Source organism: Trichechus manatus, unplaced genomic scaffold (genome assembly GCF_000243295.1).
Source record: "Trichechus manatus latirostris isolate Lorelei unplaced genomic scaffold, TriManLat1.0 scaffold00134, whole genome shotgun sequence".
NCBI classification, from domain to species: Eukaryota; Metazoa; Chordata; class Mammalia; order Sirenia; family Trichechidae; genus Trichechus; species Trichechus manatus.
Genome location: NW_004444070.1, coordinates 4,771,557 through 4,795,810, shown reverse-complemented (window position 1 = coordinate 4,795,810; position 24,254 = coordinate 4,771,557). Strand labels below are relative to the sequence as shown.

The following is a 24,254-nucleotide window of genomic DNA, read 5'->3' as shown; positions in this document are numbered from 1 at the left end:
TAAATTTTGCATCACCATATATAAGATGACTGTATTTAATTGTATACAGAACAACATCAATACAAGCATTAAAAATTATAAAACCACATTTGCTCAGTTTGCCTTATTTGTAATGGCCAAAGACTTTGAGAAAGGTGAAATGTAGCTTAGACTCAATGTAATACTGATGAGGACAGACTCACAGTTACAATGAAACCGTCATTTCACCACAAAGTAGCTCAAATGACCCCTCTTCTTTGAGTTAGTATTGCTTTCTTATTTTAATAATAAAATTTTTTTTCTTTCTTTAATAACAGAATTTTGGAAATTTGCTGTTTGAAATTATAGCAATAAAGATGAAACATCCCACTTTTGAAACAAGAGTAGTATCTCCACTGTGAGTTCTTATAGGTGAAGTGAGGTGTGAGGAATGACAAATGGCTTTCCCATATTCCTTACATTCATAAAGCCTCTACTTGAGTTTTTATATATTTAGTGAGGATTAAGGAGTGACTAAAGGTTTTCCCACATTCCTTACATTCATAAGGTTTCTTTCCACTGTGAATTCTTCTATACGTAGTCAGTGCTAAGGCCTGACTAAAGACTTTCCCACATTTCTTACATTCATAACGCCTCCACTGTGTGTTTTTATATGTCTAGTGAGGGATGAGGAACGACTAAAGCTTTTCCCACATTCCTTACATTCATAAGGCCTCTCTCCACTGTGAATTCTTCTGTGTGTAATGAGGGCTGAGGCCTGACTAAAGGCTTTCCCACATTGCTTACATTCATAAGGCCTCTCTCCACTGTGAATTCTTATATGATTAGTTAGGACTGAGGAACAACTGAAAGCTTTCCCGCATTCCTTACATTCATAAGGCCTCTCTCCACTGTGAGTTTTTATATGTGCAGTGAGGGCTGAGGAACAACTAAAGGCTTTGCCACATTGCTTACATTCATAAGGCCTCTCTCCACTGTGAGTTCTTCTATGTGTAGTGAGGTGTGATGACTGACTAAAGGCTTTCCCACATTCCTTACATTCATAAGGCCTCTCTCCACTGTGAATTCTCATGTGTGTAGTGAGGGTTGAGGAAACACTAAAGGTTTTCCCACATTCTTTACATTTGTAAGGTTTCTCTCCACTGTGAGTTCGCATATGTGTAGTGAGGTCTGAGGAACAACTAAATACTTTCCCACATTGCTTACATACATAAGGCCTTTCTCCACTATGAGTCCTTATATGTTTAGTAAGGGATGAAGAACGACTAAAGGCTTTCCCACATTCTTTACATTTATAAGGTCTCACTCCACTGTGAGTTCTAATATGTCGAGTGAGAGATGAGGCTTCACTAAAGGCTTTCCCACATTCCTTACATTCATAAGGCCTCTGCCCATTGTGAGTTTTTAGATGTTTAGTGAGGTGTGAGGAACACATAAAGGCTTTCCCACATTCCATACATTCATAAGGCCTTTCTCCACTGTGAGTTCGCATATGTTCGGTGAGGTGTGATGACTGACTAAAGGCTTTCCCACATTCCTTACAATCATAAGGCCTCTCTCCAGTGTGAGTTCGCATATGTGTACTGAGGGATGAGGAACAACTAAAGGCTTTCCCACATACCTTACATTTGTAAGGGTTATCTTTGTTATGAATTTTTTTTTGTAAAATCAGGGATGAAGGACTATAGGTTTTACAACATTCTTTACATTCATGCTTATGACCTCTCATGTGTATCCAAAAGGATGAGAAACTACAGAAATCTTTCCTACATTGGTTACATTCATACCATTTCTCACCAGTGAGTGTTGTCACAGGATTTCTAAGGGTTGAGATACAAATGAAGTACTTCCCACATACTTTACATTTATGGGGTTTCTTTCCATTAAGAGTTCTTATAGGAGTGGTTAGGTGAGAGGAACAACTGCTGGCTTCTCCACACTCCTTACACGGACGGGTATTGCATCCAGTGTGAGATCTGGCATCATGTTTATGTGATGAGTGATCCATGAAGGCTTTTCCACACTCACAAAATTCAAAAGGATTTACTTTTGGAGGAATCTGGCTGAAAGGTTTCTCACACTGATTGCCTTCATTACTTTCACAGTGGTTCTGTACTGTATGACTTCTGTTAAAAATAAGCAACGTGCTGTTGGAAATAGATTTGTTTCCATTTCACCATTACCAAACACAGTAAACGTAAATAGTTTTTGCCCTGAGTTGTCTCATGTTTCATAGGTTAAATCACCTAGCAGAAATGCTACCATTACCATCACTGTTTTTCTAAAATATGAGGCTCTCATATAATTGTGTCCAAATGAAATATGTTTCAAATACTTGATATCTGACTCACATTTATGAAAATGTTGAATTGTGAAAATTCTCTGAACACATAATTTTACAATTAGGTTTATATATATAAACATATATAAGGTCTTCACACTGGTTCGTAATGGTTCAGCAGTCCAGTCTCCTGAATTAATCCTGAAAGTTTCAGAAGCCTGATGAGGGAGACTGGGTTATTAGCAGGACTGTGGAGAGTGAAACACGTGGAAAGTGGCAAGGCTGCCTGCCATCTTTGAGTGGTGCACTGCTGTCTCCTACTCAGGTTAAAATCTGATGGGCAACAGATTAGGTTGCTATGCAATGCGTTGCTGCCCTCGTTTACATCAACAATTACTGAACCGTTACCAACTGGTTTGAAGCTCTGGTATATACACATAAATATATGTGTGTGTATTTTAATGTCATGACACCTTAGGGCTTTCTCCTGAGGCACTGTTTTCCCTTGTTTGAATGACACTCACCTCACATGTCTCCACTGGTTTTTATGGTGATCTTTGTTGCCAAGTGAGTCTGAGATTTCTCCTAACATGGAGGACCAGGTGTTATTCTTCATGAGTCGCACCATTATATGCTCACTGGATAAGTTTTCTCCATCATTAAGGTGTAGAGAGACTGACCCAATAATTCAAGTTGAGGTTCATAACATGAAGCAAAAACGAAAGGAATTTATTAGGGGGGAAAAAAGGGTGCTGTGAACAAAGAAGGACTTAGCCACGTTTTGCACTTTCAGCACATTGGCAGAGGTCAAAAAGCAATTTACTAGGAAATACTTCCATGAGGATTGAGAGTGATAGTGACATAAATAGGTGTAATTAGGAGAGCTAAGTAGAAAGATACTGGACATAATACACATGTAACGTTAAAAGAGAAAAAGGTTCACTGTGACCATAGGTATGAGGATTGCTAAAGTTAGGAAAGTAAGCTCAGGTATTTGGGAAGTTGTGTCCTCAATCCAAAAGAGATTTTTTCTAGCTAACTGATTCAAATGTAATTCCCTCCATGCAGGGACGGTTCTTCAAAAACATTCGTACTTTCCTGGTGCTTCCCAACACAGTGGCCCTAGATGAGTCCTATCTCTACTGTCTTCAGATCCTTCCCTTGCTTCTCTGGGAAAACAAATGTGTATGGTCGACAGGGTGCTTATGGAGAAATGTACATCATCAGGGAAGACAGTGAAGAGCAATGAACATTTCCTTGACACTAAGCCAATACTTTGTTCTTCAGAATCTCTAGAGATGGACAGGTGTGTGTGTATTTGCAGTAAAATAATCATGTCAAACTTGTAATTAACACAGTAAAACTCTCTACAAGGCCCCAAATCACAAATCTCTAAGTGCCCCAGAGTGACCCCTTACACTTACAACACTTAAAGAGCCTCAGAGCATTTAATCACAAGAGAAATGAAAACTCACTTTAATACATAGAGCTTTATGTTCATGGGGAAGCCAGGATATGTGAGCACCACAGAACAAGGGACCAGGGCTGTTTCATCTAACAATTTATTCCTCTCATCAGCCCAAATACTGGCCCAAAGCTGATGATTAAAACATTTTGTTCACTAAACGAATACATTTTTAAAACATGATGCCATTCTTACCTACTGAGGCCAGGTTTCTGAAGGTTTCCATCATCACATCTCTGTAGAGTCTCCTCTGAGCAAGATCCAGCAAAGCCCACTCTTCCTGGCTAAAGAGCACAGCCACATCCTCAATGATCACTGAGTCCTAAAACATCCCACACATTCTGGATCAGCAAGGTACTGTATACTCCAATGTGTGCAAGAACGAAAGGTGAGGCTGAAAGTCCATGAGAACAAAGAATTCCCAGGAATTTGATACAAGCTTCTGTGCTCTCTCAAGGTCTACTCTAGGGTATAGCCATCAGCCTCGTCCCTTCAGTAACTACATTCACTTCCTCACTGACTGCATCCTGTGTCACAGACTTCCAACACACTGAAATCATCTCTCCACAGATTTTTATTCCACTCTTTATGGTCTAGAACAGTTAAAAAACAGCAGAAATTAGAGAAATGCTCTCATTCAGACCATCACTTCCTTGTGAACAAACAATTACACCTCCTTCCATAAGACCCACCAGAACACTCAACAAAACATAAAGCACAGGGTGAAGGCAGGGTGAGGTAACAACTGGGAAACACTGCAGAATGGCAGTTTTTCCTTTTGCTCCTCACAGCCATGGGAGGAGCAAGGGCCTGCACAAACTTACTGGCAACCCAAAGCCCTGAGTTGGTCATATATTCTTGAACTCTTGGAGATCAGGAGGTGACCGGTCTAACTGCTGAAAAAAGAATATTAATTTGGAGAATTATGAATTGATTCTATGGCAACTGGCTTTTTATTAAAAGCAACTAACTATCTAATTGGAATAATTAATGTATTCCATGTGTAAAAAATCAATTCCAGGTAGATTACTATTAAATACAAAGAAGTAAAAGTATAATATTTTCAGAAGTTATAAGCAAATGATCTTATGACATCAGAAGAGAGAAAAAATGTAAGGGTAAGGCATAAGGGAAGAGACTGACAAAATCAACTATATTAAAATTTACAACTGTTCATCAAAGGGCAAAGAAAACGAGTGAAAAGATAAATTACATACTAAGAGAAAAATTCTCAAAGTTTGTATAGAAGATCTAAAAAGTCCTAGAAATATAAATTAACAGTGGGAAAATATGAACAGCCTTGTCAGCAGTGGAGAAGTGTAGGGTAATGACAGAATAAAATCAAAGTAAGATACCATTTCACAGTCTTTACAAGAGCAAAAATTCATCAGATAAGTACATGGAACAAATAAAACCCACATGCATACTTCGTGGGAGGAAAAAAGCTGTGAAATGCATCAATATTTCCTAGTAAATCTGAATATGGCTATGGTCTACAACGCAGCCATTTCCCTCGCTGCAGGGTTACTGTGCAACAGCACATGGAGCCTGGAAAGAGAATGAAAAAAAGAGTAGCAAGACTCACAAAAACAAAAATGACACTTGAACCACCCAAATCCTGGAAGCTCTACAATGGCTAGGTAGATTGTGGCCCGTTCATACAATGGGGACATACATACATAGGCACATGGGCAGACTACATAGATTGTGGCCCGTTCATACAATGGGGACATACATACATAGGCACATGGGCGGACTACAGCTTCAGACATCAACATGTATAAAACTCAAAAGCATCCTGAGAAAACAAGTCACTGAAGAACCCAGAGAGAGTAATAACCGACTTTACAGAAAGCTCAAAAGAGGCAAAACTAAGCAATAAAGAGCTTATGGATTAAGACTTGAGTGATAAAGCTATAATAATAGCAATAATTTTGGTAATGGTCATAAACTTATAAATACCAAAACCAAACTCAACCTGCTGCTGTCGAGTCAATTCCGACTCACAGCAACCCTATAGGACAGAGTAGAACTGCCCCATAGAGTTTCCAAGGAACGCCTGGTGGATTCAAACTGTCGACCTTTTCGTTAGCAGCCAAGCTCTTAACCACTGTGCTACCAGGGCTCCCTTCTAAATACAGATAGCAACTATCTCCAGGCAGGAGATGAGATCAGGGTGGGACACACGGGGAGGTCATAAAAACTGACCAAGGTCTATTTATTATCATTAACTCATATTACTATTTAGATTCTACACAAGAAGTTTATGCACCCCTTGTTTATGGTACAGTGGCCAATAGAAAGTTTAAAGCATTTAAAACACAAACGAAAGGTAATTTTCATATATTAATTATATAAAGTCATGTGAAAAGCCCTTTATTTTGATTGTACTTATCTTAGTTCAGAAGGGCTTTTATGCCTCAACTATTAATACCCCGATCTTAGAAATTTACATTTATATTTATTAGAACAATTGTTGTAAAAGGAAAATAATGGCCGCAATTCAATTGTCCCTTCGTAGCGATACAGTTAAAAACAACAACAAAGAAACCTAAGATCAATCATATGTAGTATTCTGGAGTTTTATAAGAATTTAGATTTACGCTCTTTATGTATTGTCATGAAAACATCACCAGGATGGTTTGTTCATTAAAAAGTGTAAATTCTATCTTATCTTCTTGTAACAAACGAGGGGAAATAAAAAAATTTCTACTTCTATTTGCTTGCTTCTACACAAACACTGGCAAGATGCTTCAGAAAGTAATAAAGCTGGTTATTTATAGGAAGCTGAGGGAAGAGGGGTGGGCAGGAAGAGGACAAGGGTAGGAGCAAGTCTCCGTAAAGCATACTTTTAAAGTTCCTATTGAGTTTCAAACTTTGAAGGTCTTACCTATTGGAAAAACATAATTTCAGTAAACTATATTGTACTTTTAAACCCAATGTAAGTCAAATGAGATATTACGTATATTTACTAGGAATTCACATTGGTAATAATAATACCATTAAAATTTAATCATTTAGGACCCAACTGTTATTAAATGCTTTAACACACTTGTACAAATCACAAAAGTATAAATTCAAGCTCTCTTTCTAAACAAGGGAACAGGGATATCAGAGTTTATACACCCATTTTCTCTCAGCCAGGAGAATGTTTGCAAAATAGCTATAATATTTAAAACATTACGGGTTCTGGCGTGACTTGTTAAATGTAACAGGAGTCTTTAAAAATCTTCTCAAGATTTAAGTAAGCTTCAGAGTATCTTTCACATCAGTTAAAATAGGCATTCCTCTGTGATCAAGAAGTTTATATCTATTAAATTGAAACTTTCTCAGTAGAAACATACCGAATGATCTAGAAACTTTCTTCCAGTGGAAACTGTAAACCCAAGAACTTAAATATACATAACTTACATGTTGATCTTCTCTAGCAAAACAGAACACTTTAATTTTAGATTCTAATTCAAGACTGTGGAGAACATCAACAATTAGAGGACTACATACCAGCTCTAGGCACAGGTGGGGGGACAACGACCTAGACTGGGGAGTCATGCTTTCCACACACGTGAAAGCCTCAAGACAAAACTCTTCCCCACTGTGCCAAAAATATGTCTGGAGACCCCACACAGGACCCAGCTGAACTGCCCCCAGCTTCATACCTTTGTGACATCGGGAGAGCACCCACGTCACCCAAGACCCCATGAACAGTCAGGGGCCTTCCCTTATGAACTCTCCCCCCATTTTCTGACCCATAACACAGTGGGAGGCAGGGGCTGTGGTTTCTGGAACCACACAGAAAATGTACCAGTGCCTGGGGGGAGTCAAGAACACTGCTCAGAGACATGGGACAGGGACAGCTCTGGAGGGCAGGGCTCAGCCTCCACAGCCAGAGCTGCTCTGTTTTCTGGTTCTGGTCAGGAGACTCTGTCATTCAACACAGAGCACCAAGGCCCAGGGTAGGGACGTTAACGCCCCACGGTGCCAGCTCTGAGAGTCACATAAGGAAGGTGACCGCAGGCATCCAAATCCTGAAAAGCCACACGTGTATAGAGGAAGGGCCCAGCGACAGTGGAGGAGCGCCTCGGTGCCGTCTAGGGCTCAGTCCCATGGCCTCCACCGCCACCTTTTTTCTCCACTGGGGAACCCCAGTCCCGCAGCACACAGCTGCTCCTTGAACAATTCATATCCAGCCTCCCGTGCTTATGGTAAGGACGACCCAGTTCTCCACAGAACTCACCATTTCCTTCTCCAGCTTCTGGAAGTTGAAGGGAATGTCGTCTCTGAGCCCAAGAAGCGACATCAGGAAGAGGGATGGGAGTGGAAGCAGAGCACTGGGCAGTTTGGAGGCAGATGAATAATGTTTGGTGCACACACCAGCCAGAGCTGTTGCAAGCCTTCCCGGTGATGTACGGATGTGCGAGATGGTCGCCCTAGGTCCCCAGATGTCTGGACTGGACTAGCTCTCCCTGCACCACACCTGAGACCTGAAATGGAAGAAGGATGCGGAGGAAAGTGTTGAGGAAGCAGGGAGTGACAGGTCTCTGGCCTCCTCCCAGGCTCAGGGCCAGGCTCCACCCTGAGGGCATTTGCACTGAAGGCAGAACAGGCTCCAGCCTCCAGAGCACACACCTGCATTCTTCATGCAGCTCCATGGGCCTCTTCTTCCTGCCAGCAAGGTCACAGACGGAGGAATTTACTTATCCCAGAGCATGGGAAGCAACCAGGCCTGGCCAGGCTGCAAAACTTGAACCTGATTTCTTCCACGGAGTCAGAGGACCAATGCTGAAGTTGTGGGCTCACCTGTGTAACTTTCTCCCTTATACATGAACACACGCACTGTTATTTGATATTAATGTGGGTGAGCTGTCTGGAAGAACATATTTTTCAAGTTCTGTCAATCAACCCATCATGGTTCATTCATTTTTACTTATGTACAGTTAAAACTCTTCTATTGTGCTTTTTCAACAATTTTTAATTTCATTTATAGCATTGTAATATGTGATCGGTATTTTTCCTGTTGCTTTTGCAGTGAAGATTTCTTTCTTCCTCTTGAGTTTTTTTTCCCCCTTCCTTCTCAAACCATGACCCCATGAGTCCCTAAGCTGTTGAGAAATCTGGGAGGATTCCTGGACACTTTGTCTTTCAAGCTTATAATAAATCTATCAAACAAATTAATCAGGAAATCATGAGGTTTTCTCCGAGGAGCATCTCTCCCCTGTGTTCCCATTTCTTTCTACCCTGCTCCCCTCCAAGCTGCCTCCTAGTCTTCCATTTCTTGACCTCAGGTCAACGTTCTCTCTCTCGCGTCATCTTTACACCAGTGTTTCCCCTTCAAGCATGATCCTTCCTTTTATTATTTAATACCAAAACCAAACCCATTGCCGTTGAGTCGATGCCTACTCATAGCACTCTCTAATTTTAATTTGCATCCTTATTTCTAGATTTATTATTTCCAGCATAAACTTGGGAGCTTATTCAGTATGTAGACGCTACCCAGAATTTGTGAATCATAACTCGCATTTCAGCAAGATTCCCGGGTTATCCACAATGACATTCAAGTATGAGAAGCACTCACTGACCTACAGCCTGTAACTCAAGGAATGAGCATTCCATCAGTGGATGCCCTGTGAACCATTCACATCTACATTCTATCACTGCACTGTCTTCCGATCCATCACCAATCTCCATGTCTAGGCCTCCTCACAGTCTTCCTTGTTCATAACAAGCTCCTAAGTCATTCAATCATGGTTGTCGCTTCCAGAATCTATTTGCACCACAGAAACTGCTTCATGCCCGTCAGTGGCTGTCCACCGGCCTTCAAAGAGCCCGGAGCAGTCAGCGTGGCTCTAAACCCCCTGCTACCATTGCCTCCTCCAAGCTGCTTCACATAACACCCCCCACCCCCCACACACACTTTGTTTTCTCAGCTTCAAACATCTCTGACTTACATCCAGAAATAGATGATACTGGGTTCTCTGCCGCCTCAGGAATTTATTTAAACACTCATTCTTTCCAACTGAAACACTCTTTCCATCCCGACCCATATACCATGCTAGCAGCCCTACACAAGCATGCATGGAGCTAAATAAAGCCAATTTTCTGAATCTTCGCGTAAATAATTTTAGAAGCTGACTCCTGGGTTCGGTGGTTATATTACAGGTATCAAGTCCCTCCGTGTCTCATGCGCTCCCTGTGCCGCTGACGCCGCTGCCTGAGAAGCACGCGTGTGCGCGGCGAGGGTTCCCACGACCTAACCTGTGAACGCACCGAGAGACACAGGTCCCACCTCTGCGGCCTCCTGGAAGCAGCTGCGGCCGCGGGGCCGGGGGTGCAGGAAGCGATCAAGCGGCGGCGGCTCCTCGGCTACAGGGAGTTCCGAGGCTCTGGGAGCGGGGCGGAGAGACCAGGAGTGCGCGCGGAGTGGGCGCAGCGCCAGGAGCTGCGGGTCACCCTCTGGCGGAGCAGCTAAAGCTCTGTTCACAGGCTGGCGTTGTTGCAGGCAATCGGAGGGCAGAGAGCTGCAGCTAAAACTCTCTTCATTGGCTGACGCTTGGGTTAGTTCAAATGAAGGTGCGGAAAGTTACAAGTAGGGAGTGAGAAATGGCGGTGGGGGGCGGCAGGGGTGTCTTCTGAGAATCGGCCGACCGCTAAAGTCACATGTTTCCTGGACCCTGAGATCATGTAGACATCTGCAGCACGTGTTAAACTAGGTGACTTCACCATTAGGGTGGCGGGCTCTGCTAAAATATAAGTGTAAACAGTCTGTTGAAGGAATAGGATGATTACAAGTGAAAAAGGCTAAGTATTCCAACGCTCAAGGGGAAAAAAGGGTTTCCACAGGAAAAAGCCATAAATCTGTCTCTATTTAACATCAGCTTAGTCCAACCCTAGGGGCCCTGGTGGCGCAGTGGTTAAGAGCTCAGCTGCTCACCAAAAGGTCAGCAGTTCGATTCCACCAGCCACTGCTTGGAAACTCTACGGGGCAGTTCTACTCTGTCCTGTAGGGTCGCTATGAGTTGGAACTCCACCACAATGGGTTTTTGTTTAGACCAACGCTAAGCATCTTAACCACAATTTGTTGTTTCTCCTGTAACACCTGTGCAAGAAAGGACAAACAAAACCACATTTTCAGAGATGAGTGCAAGCGTGTCTCTTAAAAATTTCCACTCTGTCGAATGTTAAAGCAGAAGAAAAGTTCAGACGTACATGGGTCAAGATGGGGTCGCTCTTGCTCACCTGATATGAGTACAGGCTAGGCCCAAAGTTTGTTTTGGAAGCTTCTCTTCGTCAACTGAAGTGGGGATTTCAGTACTCAAAGATACCCTGGGGGAGCAGAGAAAGTTGGTATTTGCGTATTTGACCGTTAGAAAAAAATGTACCATGTTCTTTAGAGAATTAATGTCTTTGCTCCTCACAGGTATTTCCCCATCTTTAGAATACACGAGTCTCTAGTTTGACTTCCGGTTCATCGTTTGTTGTCTCTTGCGTATCACGTATCTTTCCCTAAGAGCGGGGTACAGACTGTGCACGCCCAGGAGAAATGGGGTAAGACAGATGCCAAGACACCAGATGTCCAAAGAACAGGAAGCAGAAGCTGAAGAGATGAGGATCTTCCTCTAGAGCCAGCGCTCTGCATTCGGACTTCTAGCTTCCTAAACTGTGAGAAAATACAATTCTGTTTGTTAAAGCCAGCCCCTTGTGGTATTTCTGTGCTTATAGCAGCTCTAGGTAACTGAGACAGGCCTTGTTCTGCTCCATCGCCATGATTGGTTGTGGATCAGACCATTCTGAACCAGTGGGTTTTCACTGGCTGATTTTCAGAAGTAGTCTCTCCTAGTCTGGAAGCTCTCCTAAAACCTGTTCAGCATCATAGCAACACACAAGCCTCCAGTGACAGCTGGGTGCATTGGCCAGGAAGTGAACCTTGGTCTCCTTCATGGAAGGTAAGAATTCTACCACTGAATACCAAAATCTGTAGGTGAGGCAAGCTGGAAACTCCAGCAGGATGTCTATGTTAAGAGTTTTGAGGCAGAATCCTTCTTCTCTGGGAAACCTCACTTTTTGTCTGTTAAGGCCTTCAACTGATTGGATCAGGCCCACCCACATTATGGAAGGTAATCTTTACTTAGAGTCAGCTGATTGTAAATGTTGATCACGTCAATACTCTTTCACAGCAACATCTAGACCAGTGTTTGAACAAACATCTGGGCACCATTGCCAGCGAAGTGGACACATATAATTACTCATCACTGCTGGTTTTTATAACTCTGCTCTGGCTGGACAGTCCCTCATTCTAGAATAAATAGGACACATCCTTTGACTTTGTCATTTTAGTTGTTTATGGATTTAGCAAAATGAGTCACCCTCATCATATCTGAATTTCTGGTTTCTTCAGGTAATTTTTTGCAAGATCTCTCTGAGACATCTTCTGGACTAGTTTGTCTTTCAAAGGAAATACAATCTATTATGTAATTTAAAAATGAACCATTAAATTCGAAATATTGGCAGATTACACAGTGTGGTGAAATGAGCTCCTTTCTGTGGTCTTTTCCCTTGGTTCTTTGGGAAAACCCGCTTGATTTTTCCTTAAGCCCTGAGGAGTTACCTTTGCTCTAGTTTTCCACCCCAGTGAGTTTTACTTTTTGTCCAGGTTGATTGACATTTCCTGGGTAAGCTGTAAACAACTTGGGTTGGTATTTTTTGTCTGGTCCTGGGCGGCAGCCTGCCCTGTGACTGCTATGTCCTTGCAGGGACTGTCAATATACTATGCAAAGGAGGGGAACCACAGCCCAGGCACACCTACTATGCAAAGGAGGTACCTGTCGCCTAACCAGAGGGAGGAACACCCTTGAAATTGAGGAGGAGTTTATATATATACAGCCAACCCCACAGTGGTTTTGCAGACAGAAAGATGGTAGAAGCAGCAGGAAGGAGAGAAAGAGAGAAAGACCAAGAGAAACAGAGAGATAAACACAGAGACAGCGAGTCAAACAAAAACAGAGAGAAGGCAAGGAACCTCCTAAGAACTGTAACAAGGGTCAAGGGCCACGTAACTGTCGTTACCCATCTGAACCAGGAAGCTGACCTCAGGGACATTTCTGTTCGCCAAACTGTGTTCTGCGGGGGCGCACAGGCAGCAGGATAGTTGTACCTCAACTCTGATCCGCTCTCAACCCCGTTTCCTGGTCCTTTTAACTATGCTCTAACCACACCCTCCCTGTCCCCGGCTCCTTCTGACCTTCCTTCTGGGCTGAGGCGCGCATCCTCTGCGGAGCTGGGGACAGCCAGCCCACGCGCCCCACGCGGGCCCAGTCTCCGCCCTGTCCCAGCTGTCGCCGACTCCGGGGCGCCGCAGGGCGGAGCGCAGAGGTGGGCAACGCCCCCAGCACGCGCTCTCGCGCCCGGCGCCGGCTTCCGCCAGCCCCGGATCAGCGCGCCCGGGTCGCAGCGGCGCAGGGAAAGAATACGCAGCGGGGCGCCCGCGGCCGGGACCCAACCCCCGCCGCCTCCTGTCCGCTCGGCGCCATGAGCCCGGCCCCCGCGGTGCGCGGTCGCCACGACCCGCTGCTGCTGCTCCTGCAGTGACCCTCGGCCGAGCCCTGCCTTTGTCTCAGCCGGGCGACCGCTTATGTCGCGGCCGCCGCGCCGCCCTCCGAGACTGCGTCCGGGAAGCCCGGGCCCCATGCAGGTGCCCGAGGCGGCCGCAACGACGAGAGCCCTGGGGGGACCGACGACGCGGCGCTGCGCCCCGGGGCGCGCTGGCTGCAGGACTTGCACCCGCGTCCCATCGTCCGTGACTGCGCGCGGGGACCGGCCGGGGAGGCCAGACAAAGGGCCCCAGTGCCACCGCCGCCGTCACACGGGTAGGCTGCCTGCTCGGCCCCGCGGGCCCAAGTACCCCCGCGGGGCGCTCTAGTCCCTCGGCGCGCCCCCGGAGTCGGAGGGCTCCCCCCGGGGAACTTCCTCGACCTGCCGGCCACCCTGCTCCCCCGGGGAACTTCCTCGACCTGCCGGCCACCCTGCTCCTCGGCTCGCATGGATCCCCATTCACACACCCCCTTTACCAGCACCATTACCCCAGTGTCGGGGCCACCTGACGTCACAAAACTTCCTGGGCCACCCACACGTGACCCTCCCAGGCAGCGACCCCCCCGAGACAGAGGCGCTGGCTCCGAAGGCGCCTGCGGACCTCAGCCCGGCCTCCCTCGCCCTCGCGTGGAATTGGCAGCCCGAGCCGGGGGTGGAAGAGCCGCTTGGGCTTGGAGGGGGCAGAGGTCCCCTGGAAGTTTTGGGAGGGTGGTCGCTGTTGAGATGAATTCCGCATTCCCTGACCCGTTTGCACTTTAATCTCGTTTCTCTGAGCCTTGGAATTATTTTATTAGACAATTTCCTTTCCTTTGTGCCCTGGCTGTGAACGTGACCCAACTGGGCAGCTTGAAAAGTCGGTTTCAAGTTCTCTCTGGGCGTCTGGATCCCTAAACGCGCCGGAGTGGGTCAGGATATCCTAACCGGCGCCGGATTTACAGGCACAAGCGGGCCTGTGGCTTCTTAGCAACTCTTTGTCCCCTGGTGGCGCAAGGGTTAAGCAGTTAAACTCTTGCCTAGGAACTTAAAGCTTGGTAGTTTGAACCCACTCAGCGGCTCTGGAGAAAAGGCCTGGTGAACTGCTCTTGTAAAGACTACAGTTAAGTGTGTGTGAATGTGTTTGAGCGTGTAACGTGTATGTGTGTCAGTGTGTGAGTGTGGTGTGTTTGTGTGTGGGTGTGTTTAGTGTGTATGTAAGTGTGGTGTATGACACTGTGAGAGAGACGTGAATTCAGTTGACTCCACACAAGCATCCCTCGCGCAGTAAACGCTGCCCCCCTGCGCACACTTGGTGTGGCCCTGAGCTGCCATACCCCGCAGCCCCATCCTGAGCTCACCGCCCCCCACCCCGTCCCTGACGCCTGTCCTTGCTCCCTGCAGGCACGGGCATGTTCACTTGGTGCGGGAGAAGATGGGCAAGCGCTTCTTCGCACTCAAGGTGGTCAGCATCCCCCAAGTCATCCGCCTGAAGCAGAAGCAGCACGTGCACAAGTCGGTCCTGGAGGAAGTCAGCCACCCCTTCCTCGTCCCGCTGTGAGTGTCCCTGGGTCCCCCTGCCTTCTCCTCACGCTCCACACTTGGTGGGTCTTACACGGAGCGCCATGGCGGGTGTTGTGGGTTGAATCACGTCCTCCAAAACATGTGTTAGAGTCCTAACCCCTGTACCTGCGGATGGTCCCTGGTCAGTGTGGGCTGTGAATGCGATTGGCTGGTAACCGAAAGGCTGGCAATTCAAGTCTACCCAGAAGTGCCTCGGAAGAAAGGCCTGGCGACCTGCTTCTGAAAGGTCACAGCCCTGAAAACCCTATGCAGCACAGTTCTTCTCTGACACACATGGGGTCCCCATGAGTCAGAATGAATTTGACAGTAACTGGTGGGTAGTTCAAACAGTTCATGGGCTAGCCTAAGTGAAAGGTTAGTCATTTGAGACAACCTTTCGAGACAACCCAGAAGTGCCTCAGAAGAAAGTTCTGGCAATCTGCTTCCAAAAAGTGAGAGCCATGGAAACCCGATGGAGTGCAGTTCTGCTCTGCACACGTGGGGCCACCATGAGTAGGGGTTGACTCCACAGCTAACACTGTCCACCACAACAGTCCCTGTGGAGGTGACCCTGTGTGAGAATAGGGGTTTTTGTTCTGTTAGTGAAATCCTATCAGTATAGATGGATCCTAAATCTAATCACTTGAGATATTAAAAGGGCAGACACACGGGGGCAGACAGACACCATCTGAAGATGGAACTCCAATGATTGCTGGTTACTAGAAGCTGAAACAGATGGCACCGTTGTGATCCACAGGGTTTTCATTGGCTGATTTTCAGAAGTAGAGTGCCAGGCCTTTCTTCTTAGTCTTAGTCTGGAAGCTCCGCTGAAACCTGTTCAGCATCCCAGCAACACACAAGCCTACACTGACAGACGGGTGGTGGCTGCACATGAGGTGCCTTGTCCGGGAATCAAACCCAGGTCTCTTGCATGGAAGGCGAGACGTCTACCAGTGAACCACCAGTCCCCATGTAAATTTGTAGTTGTAGATCCCCAGGTCTTTCTTCCTAGGCTGTCTTAGTCTGGAAGCTCCGCTAAAACCTGTTCAGCATCCCAGCAACACGCAAGCCTCCACTGACAGACGGGTGGCGGCTGCACATGAGGTGCACTGGCCGGGAATCGAACTCGGGTCTCCTGTGTGGGAGACTAGAATTCTCCCACAGAACCACGACTCTAGTTAATCCTGTTGCGTGAAACAAAACAGTCATTTGTAGAGAGGAATTTATCTCACTGAGGTTTTAAGATTTTTTTTCTTAAGTTGTTGTCGATTCCTTTGTAATACTGCCATCATGTTTTCACACATTTTAGGCGCAAAGTCTTGGCTTTTACCAAATACGTGAAGTCCCAAACTTAACAGAAGTTACACCTCCAGCTTTGTTGTTAACGACACTGACGTTACTTCATTGCAGACCCGACTTGTAAACCAAAAGCAAACCCGTTGCCACCGAGTCGATTCCGACTCATAGTGACCCTATAGGACAGAGTACAACTGCTCCATGGGGTTTCCAAGGAGCGTCTGGTGGGTTCGAACTGCCGACCTTTTGGTTAGCAGCTGAGCTCTTCATCACTGCGGCACTAGGGCTGCAGAGCAGACCTATAACTTTGTTTCCAGCATTTCGTACCATAAGGAGCATCAGTTGTTGTCATGGGTTGAATTATGTCCTCCCCCCAAAATGTGTGTATCCATTTGGCTGGGCCGTGATTCCCGGTGTTGTGTGATTTTCCTATTATGTCGTAAATCCTGCCTCTATGATGTTCATGAGGGAGGATGGGTGGCAGTTGTGTTAGTAAGGCAGGACTCAATCTACAAGACTTCCCTTTGTTAAAGCCATCCACTTGTGCTGTTTCTGTTATAGCAGCAGTATGTGACTAAGGCAGATATCTAAATCTGGGTTTATTTTTATTTTTTAAGTAATGACAAACGAGACCTGATGGCACAGTGGTTAAGTGCTCGGCTGCTAAGTGAAAGGCTGGCGGTTTGAACCCACCAGATTCTTCACTGGAGAAAGATGTAGCAGTCTGCTTCTGTAAAACTTACCGCCTTGGAAAAACCCTATGGGGCAGTTCTACTCTCCGGTGGTGTCGCTATGAATTCAATTGACTCGACCGCAACGCGTCAGTAATAAAACTCTCTGTGCCATGATAGCCACGTAATCTAACAGTCTGGATGCTTCTTTGGTTTTCCTTTCCCTCTGTAAGGGCTTTTAAAATAGGCGTCTGATGTATCTGAAAAGGCTAGTTCAAGCTTGGGCTCGATGACTCTATTTTGTTACTTCTGCTTTTTACACGGCAACAGTTAATTTTTGTACAGATTTAAGCTGGTATCTAAGGAAGTGTTTCTCTTAGTAACCAAGCTAAGAAAGTTGTCAGTTTGTCCCTAAGGTCCCTTGATACAGTGTATCTAACCTGTACGTCCCCAGAAAAGAATTTCTTGCAAACCAATCAACTAACCCCACATCTGCCCCTTGAACCAATCCTGGCATCACTTCCAGATAACCCACCCTCGGCTACCTTACCTCACCAAGCACACATATCACCAAATAGTAACTAATCCACAAGAAGTTTTTAAACCAACCACGGAAGCCCACATACACTGTGTTCACAGTCACTGTAAAGCCTCTGCTTTTGTTAACCTGCTTTTGACTTACAAATCACAAGCCAATCAGAATATTATGTTGTTGGTTCCTGGTTTGGAGCCCTGGTGGCACAGCGGTTAAGCGTTTTGCTGCTAACCAAAAGGTTGGCAGTTGGAATCCACCAGTTGCACCTTGGAAACTGTCCTATAGGGTCGCTGTGAGTTGGACTCAACTCGACGGCAACGGGTTTGTTTTTTTTGGTGGTGCAATTGTTAAGTGCTTAGCTGCTAACAAAATGGTCGGCAGTTCAGATCCACCAGCTGCTCCTCGGAAACTATGGGGCAGTTCCACTATGTCCTGTAGGGTCGCTATGAGTTGGAATGGACTCAACGGCAACGGGCTGGGTTCCAGGTTTAACAATATAAATGTTGCCTGGATGCCTGTAATTCCTCGGAGTGTGCTGAATTTCACTTTGTGAGATGCAGTGCCTCCCCAGCTGTGTCTTGCTGTTCTCACCTCTTTACCATTTATTTCGTTGTAATAAAACCATTTTGATTCTCCTGGAATCCAGATTTCTGGGTTCATGGAATTGGGGTGACCCACCCAGGCCATCCGCTCTTAGGTGTCTTTTTGTACCTTGGAAGAAGCTGGTTGCCTGGAGTCACCTGCAGGTCAGACAGCCTAGTAAGCTGCTTAGTGGAGATCGTTTGCTTTAGACATTGTGTTCTTTTAGAAAATTACCCATGTGCAGTCTGTTACAGGAAGCAGATTCCAAAAGTCAGAGTAGCAGCTATGTTTAGGGGAAATCAATAATAATTTTGATTCTTCTTTAAGGCAAAGCTGTGTGAAAATGCTTCCTGACCACAAATTTGTTTATCAGTTCTGTTCCGACCCTTTTTTCCAAGGCAGCGCCAATAAGGTTTGGTATAAGAGTGTTTGGAGTTTCTGTCATCTTTGGAACATTTTTGACTTTTTAGTGGAAATGTAACCCCGGTTTGTAGATGGTATATGAAGTAAACTTCAATTTCTATTACTGGCTTAATATGATTTTGGTTTTAAGAGAAAACGGTGTCAGAAGCAGAACCTTGAAGACATCTTCCCACGTCCACAAATCCTTGGAGGAAATCAGGAACTGGGCCCATACCATGGAGCACTCATTGTGCTCTGTGCTTCTCTCCAGTTTCTCTGGGATCATGGTAAGAACTCTCAGGTCTTGAACTCTGTGTATTGCACTGCAGCTCAGATGCTTAATTGAAAATGATTGTAAGTGGTAAGAAGCTGGGTCTCTAGCCGGCAGAAGGAACTATGTTCAGAAAGAATGAAACTAGGTTTCGTATATTTGTTACAAAGGAATCCCAGAGTTTTTTAAGCCAGAAATATGTGTGAGCATGAGTTCAAGCACCTTAAAAGCCTCTGTGGTGCTCGACACCAACAGAGAGACAAACATGTTAGGATAAGCGGGGACATGAGACAGGTCAGAGCATTCGGCTGCCCACCAGCCACAAGAAAACTCTCATATCACACAGGTACACCATACAGCAAAACACTGATGAAATCCCACGGCAGACTCCCTGCCAGGAATTGTATTTGACTTGGGGAGAGCAAAGTTTCACCTTAAGGGAGTGAGCCTGGGGCTTCCCCTACTGGGACACTGTTCTGCAGTTTGTGTTCAAAAATGCTATAAGCTGAATATACTAGAAGAATTTTGGAATTTCAGTGATTGCTTTGGGAAAACGAGTTCCCATCTGCTCTGTATTTTTCCCTCCACTCTGGGAAAGTCCGACTTCCCATTTGCATTGTCTTTTCTTTCCTCTTTGGGGAACTTTTGTTTGATGCTCAGGTTTTATCAGAGGATCTGACATCCCTCCGCGACTCTGGCAAGTTAATGAGTTTCATCTAGAACTTGTTTTTCTGTGGAATTGACTCATTCTTACCTTAGAATTGCTGTGTATCTTTTAAGAAACTGGGTTCCCTATTTGCTTTGTGTTCTGTTACGTTTAAGAGCATAAGCCTGGTTTCTGATTAGGCCTGGTGAGTTTATATGGTTTTTCTGTCTCATTTTGTGCTGAAAGTTTGACTCTGACCTAGTAATAGTAATCATAGTAATATTTTAGTCCACGCAGACCTATGTAGTTAATTTCGGTTCCACACAGTCCTGTATCAGCAGCAGTCTGTAAACCCATCAACCTCTACACAGGAGTTCTGGAAATCTTGATTCAGTCTCCTAGTATCCACATTCAAAATATCGCAGTCCTTTTCATAAGTTCAATATAGTCCATCTTTTGTTGAACTATTTTGGCCAAGCGCTTTCTGTGAGTCAGCAAAGTAAAAACTTATCTCAAACGACGGAACGGCCATGATTAAATTTCTAACAATAATAGTTCTTAAAAGTCAAAGAGTTGAGGGGAATTACAGAAGTATGCAAAGTCAAATGAAGTCAATTAAAAAAACTTTAGATAAAAATCTCTCTAAACATAATGATTAACCTTATTTTCAAAGAGCGTCAGCTATAACACATAATAATCTCGAGATGTAATACCATATAGTCAGGGTACTGCATTTTTATGCAAATAACGTGTACCTTCTGTGTTTGTTTTCCAACCGCGCCCGACCACCATCAAGTATTTTTGTAAGCGTGCTATGCCAATTTTTTTCACAGCAACATAAAAAAAAAAAAGATTGGCATAGCGGCACTTATGAAAGTAACTCATGGCAGGGGGACGTGGCTGGCAAAGAAACGTAGAAGGCTCACATCTGTGTAAAAATATGGGATACCCAAAATATAACAAGATTAGCAAGTCTCTGGGGCCCTGGTGGCACCGGGCGTTAAGAGCCCTGCTGCTTACCACAAGGTTGGCAGTTGGAATCCACCAGCTGCTCCTTGGAAACCCTATGGGGTAGTTCTACTCGGAATTGACTTGATGGCAAGGGGTCTGGTTTTCCTGTTTTGGATCAAGTTTCTAAGCATCTGAATAGTAATAATAGTAATAATAAAAAATAACTATGGGTAAATGATGTGAATTCCCCAGTTAAAACCACTGGCTCTGATGATGCTAGATTCAAAAGAAATAAAGTTGTGACTAAGCTATAAAAGAATAATGAAGTTATGACACAATATTATGTGTTTCTTGTCTAATATCAGGCACACTCACACATAAAATTTTAACCCGAAGAAAATCTGGCACTTCTGATTTGACGTTTCATGTAACTAATAACACATTAAATAAAACTTTTAAATGTTCTTTGTTATGTATCTCTTGTAGTCCAACTAAAAAAAATCTTTTTTCTAAATTTTTTGTTGCTTTTGCTGAGTATACAGAAAACATACACCAATTCAACAGTTTCCACATATACAATTTAGGCCTGGTGAGTTTATATGGTTTTTCTGTCTGCTGCTTCTTCTTTTGCTCCAGGTAAACAGAGACTAGTTGTTTGCCTTGGATGGCTGCGTGCAAGCTTTTAAGACCCCAGGCACTACTGGGAGGTAGAAAGAAGCACTAAACATGTCATTAGGCCAATTACCTGGTGTCATGGATTGAATTGTGTCCCCCAAAAATGTGTGTATCAGTTTGGCTGGGCCATGATTCCTGGTATTGTGTGACTGTCCACCATTTTGTCACCTGATGGGATTTTCCTGTGTTGTAAATCCTGCCTCTGTGATGTTAATGAGGGGCGATGGGCGGCAGTTGTGTTGATGAGGCAGGGCTCAATCTACAAGATTGGATTGTGTCCTGAGGCAATCTCTTGAGATATAAAAGAGAGAAGTGAGCAGAGAGACGGGAACCTCATACCACCAAGAAAGCACTGGGAGCATAGCACATCCTCTGGACCCAGGGTTCCTGAGCGGAGAAGCTCTTAGTCCAGGGGAAGATTGATGGAGAATAAACTTCTGTTTGTTAAAGCCATCCACTTTTGGTATTTCTGTTAAAGCAGCACGAGATAACTAAGACAACTGGGATGTCCCATGAAACCATGTTCATAAACCTCCAAACCAAGAAAACCAAATCCCATGAAATTGAATCAGCCTCAGCAGGTACTCTTTCTTTTGTCTGTGTACCACTGTTGTAAATACATTTATCAAACAACTGTTGCTAATCAACTATTACAGATTGTAACTTATTGACACCTATTAAAACAATCGACCGTGCAGCCCTACCTTTAATCAATGTGATATTTCTATTGCCCTTAATCTGCTCTCCTTTCTGCTTTCCCACCCCTCCTGCCTCAGTAACCACTAATGAACTTTGTCCTCCATACATTTGCCTTTTCTTGTCTTTTTATGGAGCCCTGGTAGTGCAGTGGTTAAATGCTCAGCTGCTAATTGAAAAGTCAGCGGTTCAAACCCACCAGGCGTTCCACGGGAGAAAGATGTGGCAGTCTGCTTCCATAAATATTACAGTCTTGGAAACCCTACGGGGAAGTTCTTTTCTGTCCTATAGGGTTGCTACAAGTCAGAATCGACTTGATGGCAGTGGATTGAAGTTTGTATTTTTACATTAGTGAAGTCATACAATTTGTCTTTTTGTGATTGACTTATTTCACTCAGCATAATGTCTTCCAGCTCCATCCATATTGTAGCATGTATCAGTACTTCATTTCTTCTGCTGGCTGAGGAGTATTCCATTGTACGTATGTACCACATTTTCTTTATCCATTCATCTGTTGATAGGCATTTAGGTTGTTTCTACTTTTTGGCTATTGTGCATAGTATGACAATGAACCCTGGTGTACAAGTCTCTGAGTCTCTGCTATCAAATGTTTTGGATATATAACTAGGAGTGGAATTACTGGGTCACATGGTAGATCTGTTTTTAGTGTTTTGAGAAACTGCTACAGTTTTGCACAACGGCTGTCCCACTTTGCATTCCCACTAGCAGTGGGTAAGGGTTCCAGTTTCCCTACATCCTCACAAACTTTGTTGTTTTCTTTTTTGAATCTTAGCCACTCTAGTGGGAGTGAAATGGTGTCTTTTTGTGGTTTTGATTTGCATCTCTGTGATGGCTACGAACCTTTCTTAACATGTGTAAGAAGCATCCTTTTATTCAGTTGCTTAGAACTATTTTCATACAGTATTTTTTGCCCCTGGAAGCAGCAGTAAAGAAATCAAGTGATGTATTGCATTGGGTACATCTATTGCAAAAGACCTCTTTGTAGTGTTAAAAGCAAAGATGTCACTTTGAGGACTAAGGTGCGCCTGGATCCAAGCCAAGTATTTTCAATTGCCTCATATGCATGTGAAAGCTGGACAATGAATAAGGAAAACTGAAGAACAATTGATGCTTTTCAATTATGCTTTCAGCGAAGAATATTAAAGATACCATAGACTGCCAGAAGAACGAACAAATCTGTCTTAGAAGTTCAGCCAGAATGCTCCTTAGAAGCGAGGATGGCGAGAATTCATCGGACATACTTTGGGCATGCTATCAGGAGAGACCAGTCCCTGGAGAAGGACATCATGCTTGGTAAAGTAGAGGGTCAACGAAAGAGACGAAGACCCTAAGCAAGATGGATCGACACAGTGGCTGAAATGATGGACTCAAGCATAGCAGTGATTGTGAGGACGATGCAGGACCGGACAGTGTTTCCTTCTGTTGTACATGGGGTCGCTGTGAGTTGGAACCGTCTTGATGGCACCCAACAACGTTGTTTTTGTATGCTTTTCTGCTCATGTGCTGTACTAGACAAATAACAAATATGAAATGCCAAATGCTTCCATGGGTTGAATCTACCTGGCCATGTTACTTCCTTTTTTTGTAATAGGAATATTGGCATGAATATTTTTTATTGCTGTTTTAGGTTTTCCTGTATATACTGAGATGAATCACTGGTTTTTGTCTTGCTGTTGCACTTGTTGCACTGTTGTCTTTTACAGCCTCTTGATATCAAGATCAGAATGACTTCAGGAAATTTACTGACACGTCTTCTTTTTGTATGCCTTCAAATCATTTTTAATGAAAGCAAGTAACTTTTCTGAGATTTCAAAATGACAATTTTGGCAGCATGTTCTCTATGGGATACAAATTTGGTTGAACCACTTTGGAAATTGATTTGGCGCTTCCTTAAAAAGCTAGAAATAGAAGTACCACATGATCTAGCTATCCTGCTTCTTGGAATACATCCTAAACAAATAAGAGCCGTCGAATATATGCACACCCATGCTCACTGCAGCACTGTTCACAATAGCAAAAAGATGGAAACAACGTAGGTGCCGATCAAAGGACAAATGGATAAACAAATTATGGTATATCCACATAATAGAATACTATGCAACAATTAAGAACGACGAAGCCGTGAAACATAACATGGAGGAAGCCGGAGGTCATTATGCTGTGTGAATTTAGTCACAGAAGGACAAATATTGTATGAGACCACTATTATAAGAACTCGAGAAAAGGTTTAAACACAGAAGAAAACATTCTTTGATGGTTACGAGTGTGGGGAGCGAGGGTGAGGGTTATTTACTAACTAGATAGTAGATAATTATCTCAGGTGAAGGGAAGGATAGCACACACTACAGGGGAAGCCCGCACAACTGGACTAAACCAAAACTAAGACGTTTCCTTAACACAAACACCTTGAGGGACAAAGTAGCAGGGGTAGGGATCTGGGGACCATGCTTTTAGGCAACATCTAGATCAACTGGCATAACAAAGCTTATTAAGAGAATGTTCTGCATCCTACTTTCGTGAGTGGCATCTGGGGTCTTAAAAGCTTGCAAGCGGCCATCTAAGATGCAGCAATTGGTCCCAACCACCTGGAGTAAAGGAGAATGAAGAACACCAAAGACACAAGGAAAGTATTAGCCCAAGAGACAGAAAGGGCCACATAAAC

General features: G+C 44.4%; 2 protein-coding genes across 2 annotated transcripts in view; one reads left to right on the top strand and one right to left on the bottom strand.

The window, feature by feature from the left end:
• Positions 1 to 424: 424 nt before the first annotated feature.
• Positions 425 to 9,591, bottom strand: LOC101354208 (zinc finger protein 883-like). The gene is made up of 4 exons (XM_023739427.1): positions 7,960 to 9,591; positions 3,921 to 4,047; positions 2,785 to 2,935; positions 425 to 2,105 (listed from the first exon to the last, which is right to left on the bottom strand). The coding sequence occupies exons 1-4, from the start codon at positions 8,020 to 8,022 to the stop codon at positions 566 to 568; spliced, it is 1,881 nt and encodes a 626-aa protein (XP_023595195.1). The 5' UTR covers positions 8,023 to 9,591; the 3' UTR covers positions 425 to 565.
• A 731-nt stretch (positions 9,592 to 10,322) lies between these two features.
• Positions 10,323 to 24,254, top strand: part of LOC111822155 (uncharacterized) — a 22,227-nt gene continuing 8,295 nt past the window's right edge. Inside the window, exons 1-6 of the mRNA XM_023739480.1 lie at positions 10,323 to 10,328; positions 12,978 to 13,303; positions 13,337 to 13,585; positions 14,688 to 14,840; positions 18,484 to 18,619; positions 21,354 to 21,456. Coding sequence (XP_023595248.1) covers positions 10,323 to 10,328; positions 12,978 to 13,303; positions 13,337 to 13,585; positions 14,688 to 14,840; positions 18,484 to 18,619; positions 21,354 to 21,456 — 973 coding nt within the window. The remainder of the gene's footprint in view (positions 10,329 to 12,977; positions 13,304 to 13,336; positions 13,586 to 14,687; positions 14,841 to 18,483; positions 18,620 to 21,353; positions 21,457 to 24,254) is intronic.

Excerpts from the sequence above, each read along its gene's own strand:
- LOC101354208 (XM_023739427.1), bottom strand. The coding sequence starts at position 8,022 with ATGTCGCTTCTTGGGCTCAGAGACGACATTCCCTTCAACTTCCAGAAG. Across the intron at positions 4,048-7,959 it reads AGAAGCTGGAGAAGGAAATG|GACTCAGTGATCATTGAGGA; the intron begins GTGAGTTCTGTG and ends GGGATGTTTTAG. Across the intron at positions 2,106-2,784 it reads AACCAGTGGAGACATGTGAG|AAGTCATACAGTACAGAACC; the intron begins GTGAGTGTCATT and ends TATTTTTAACAG.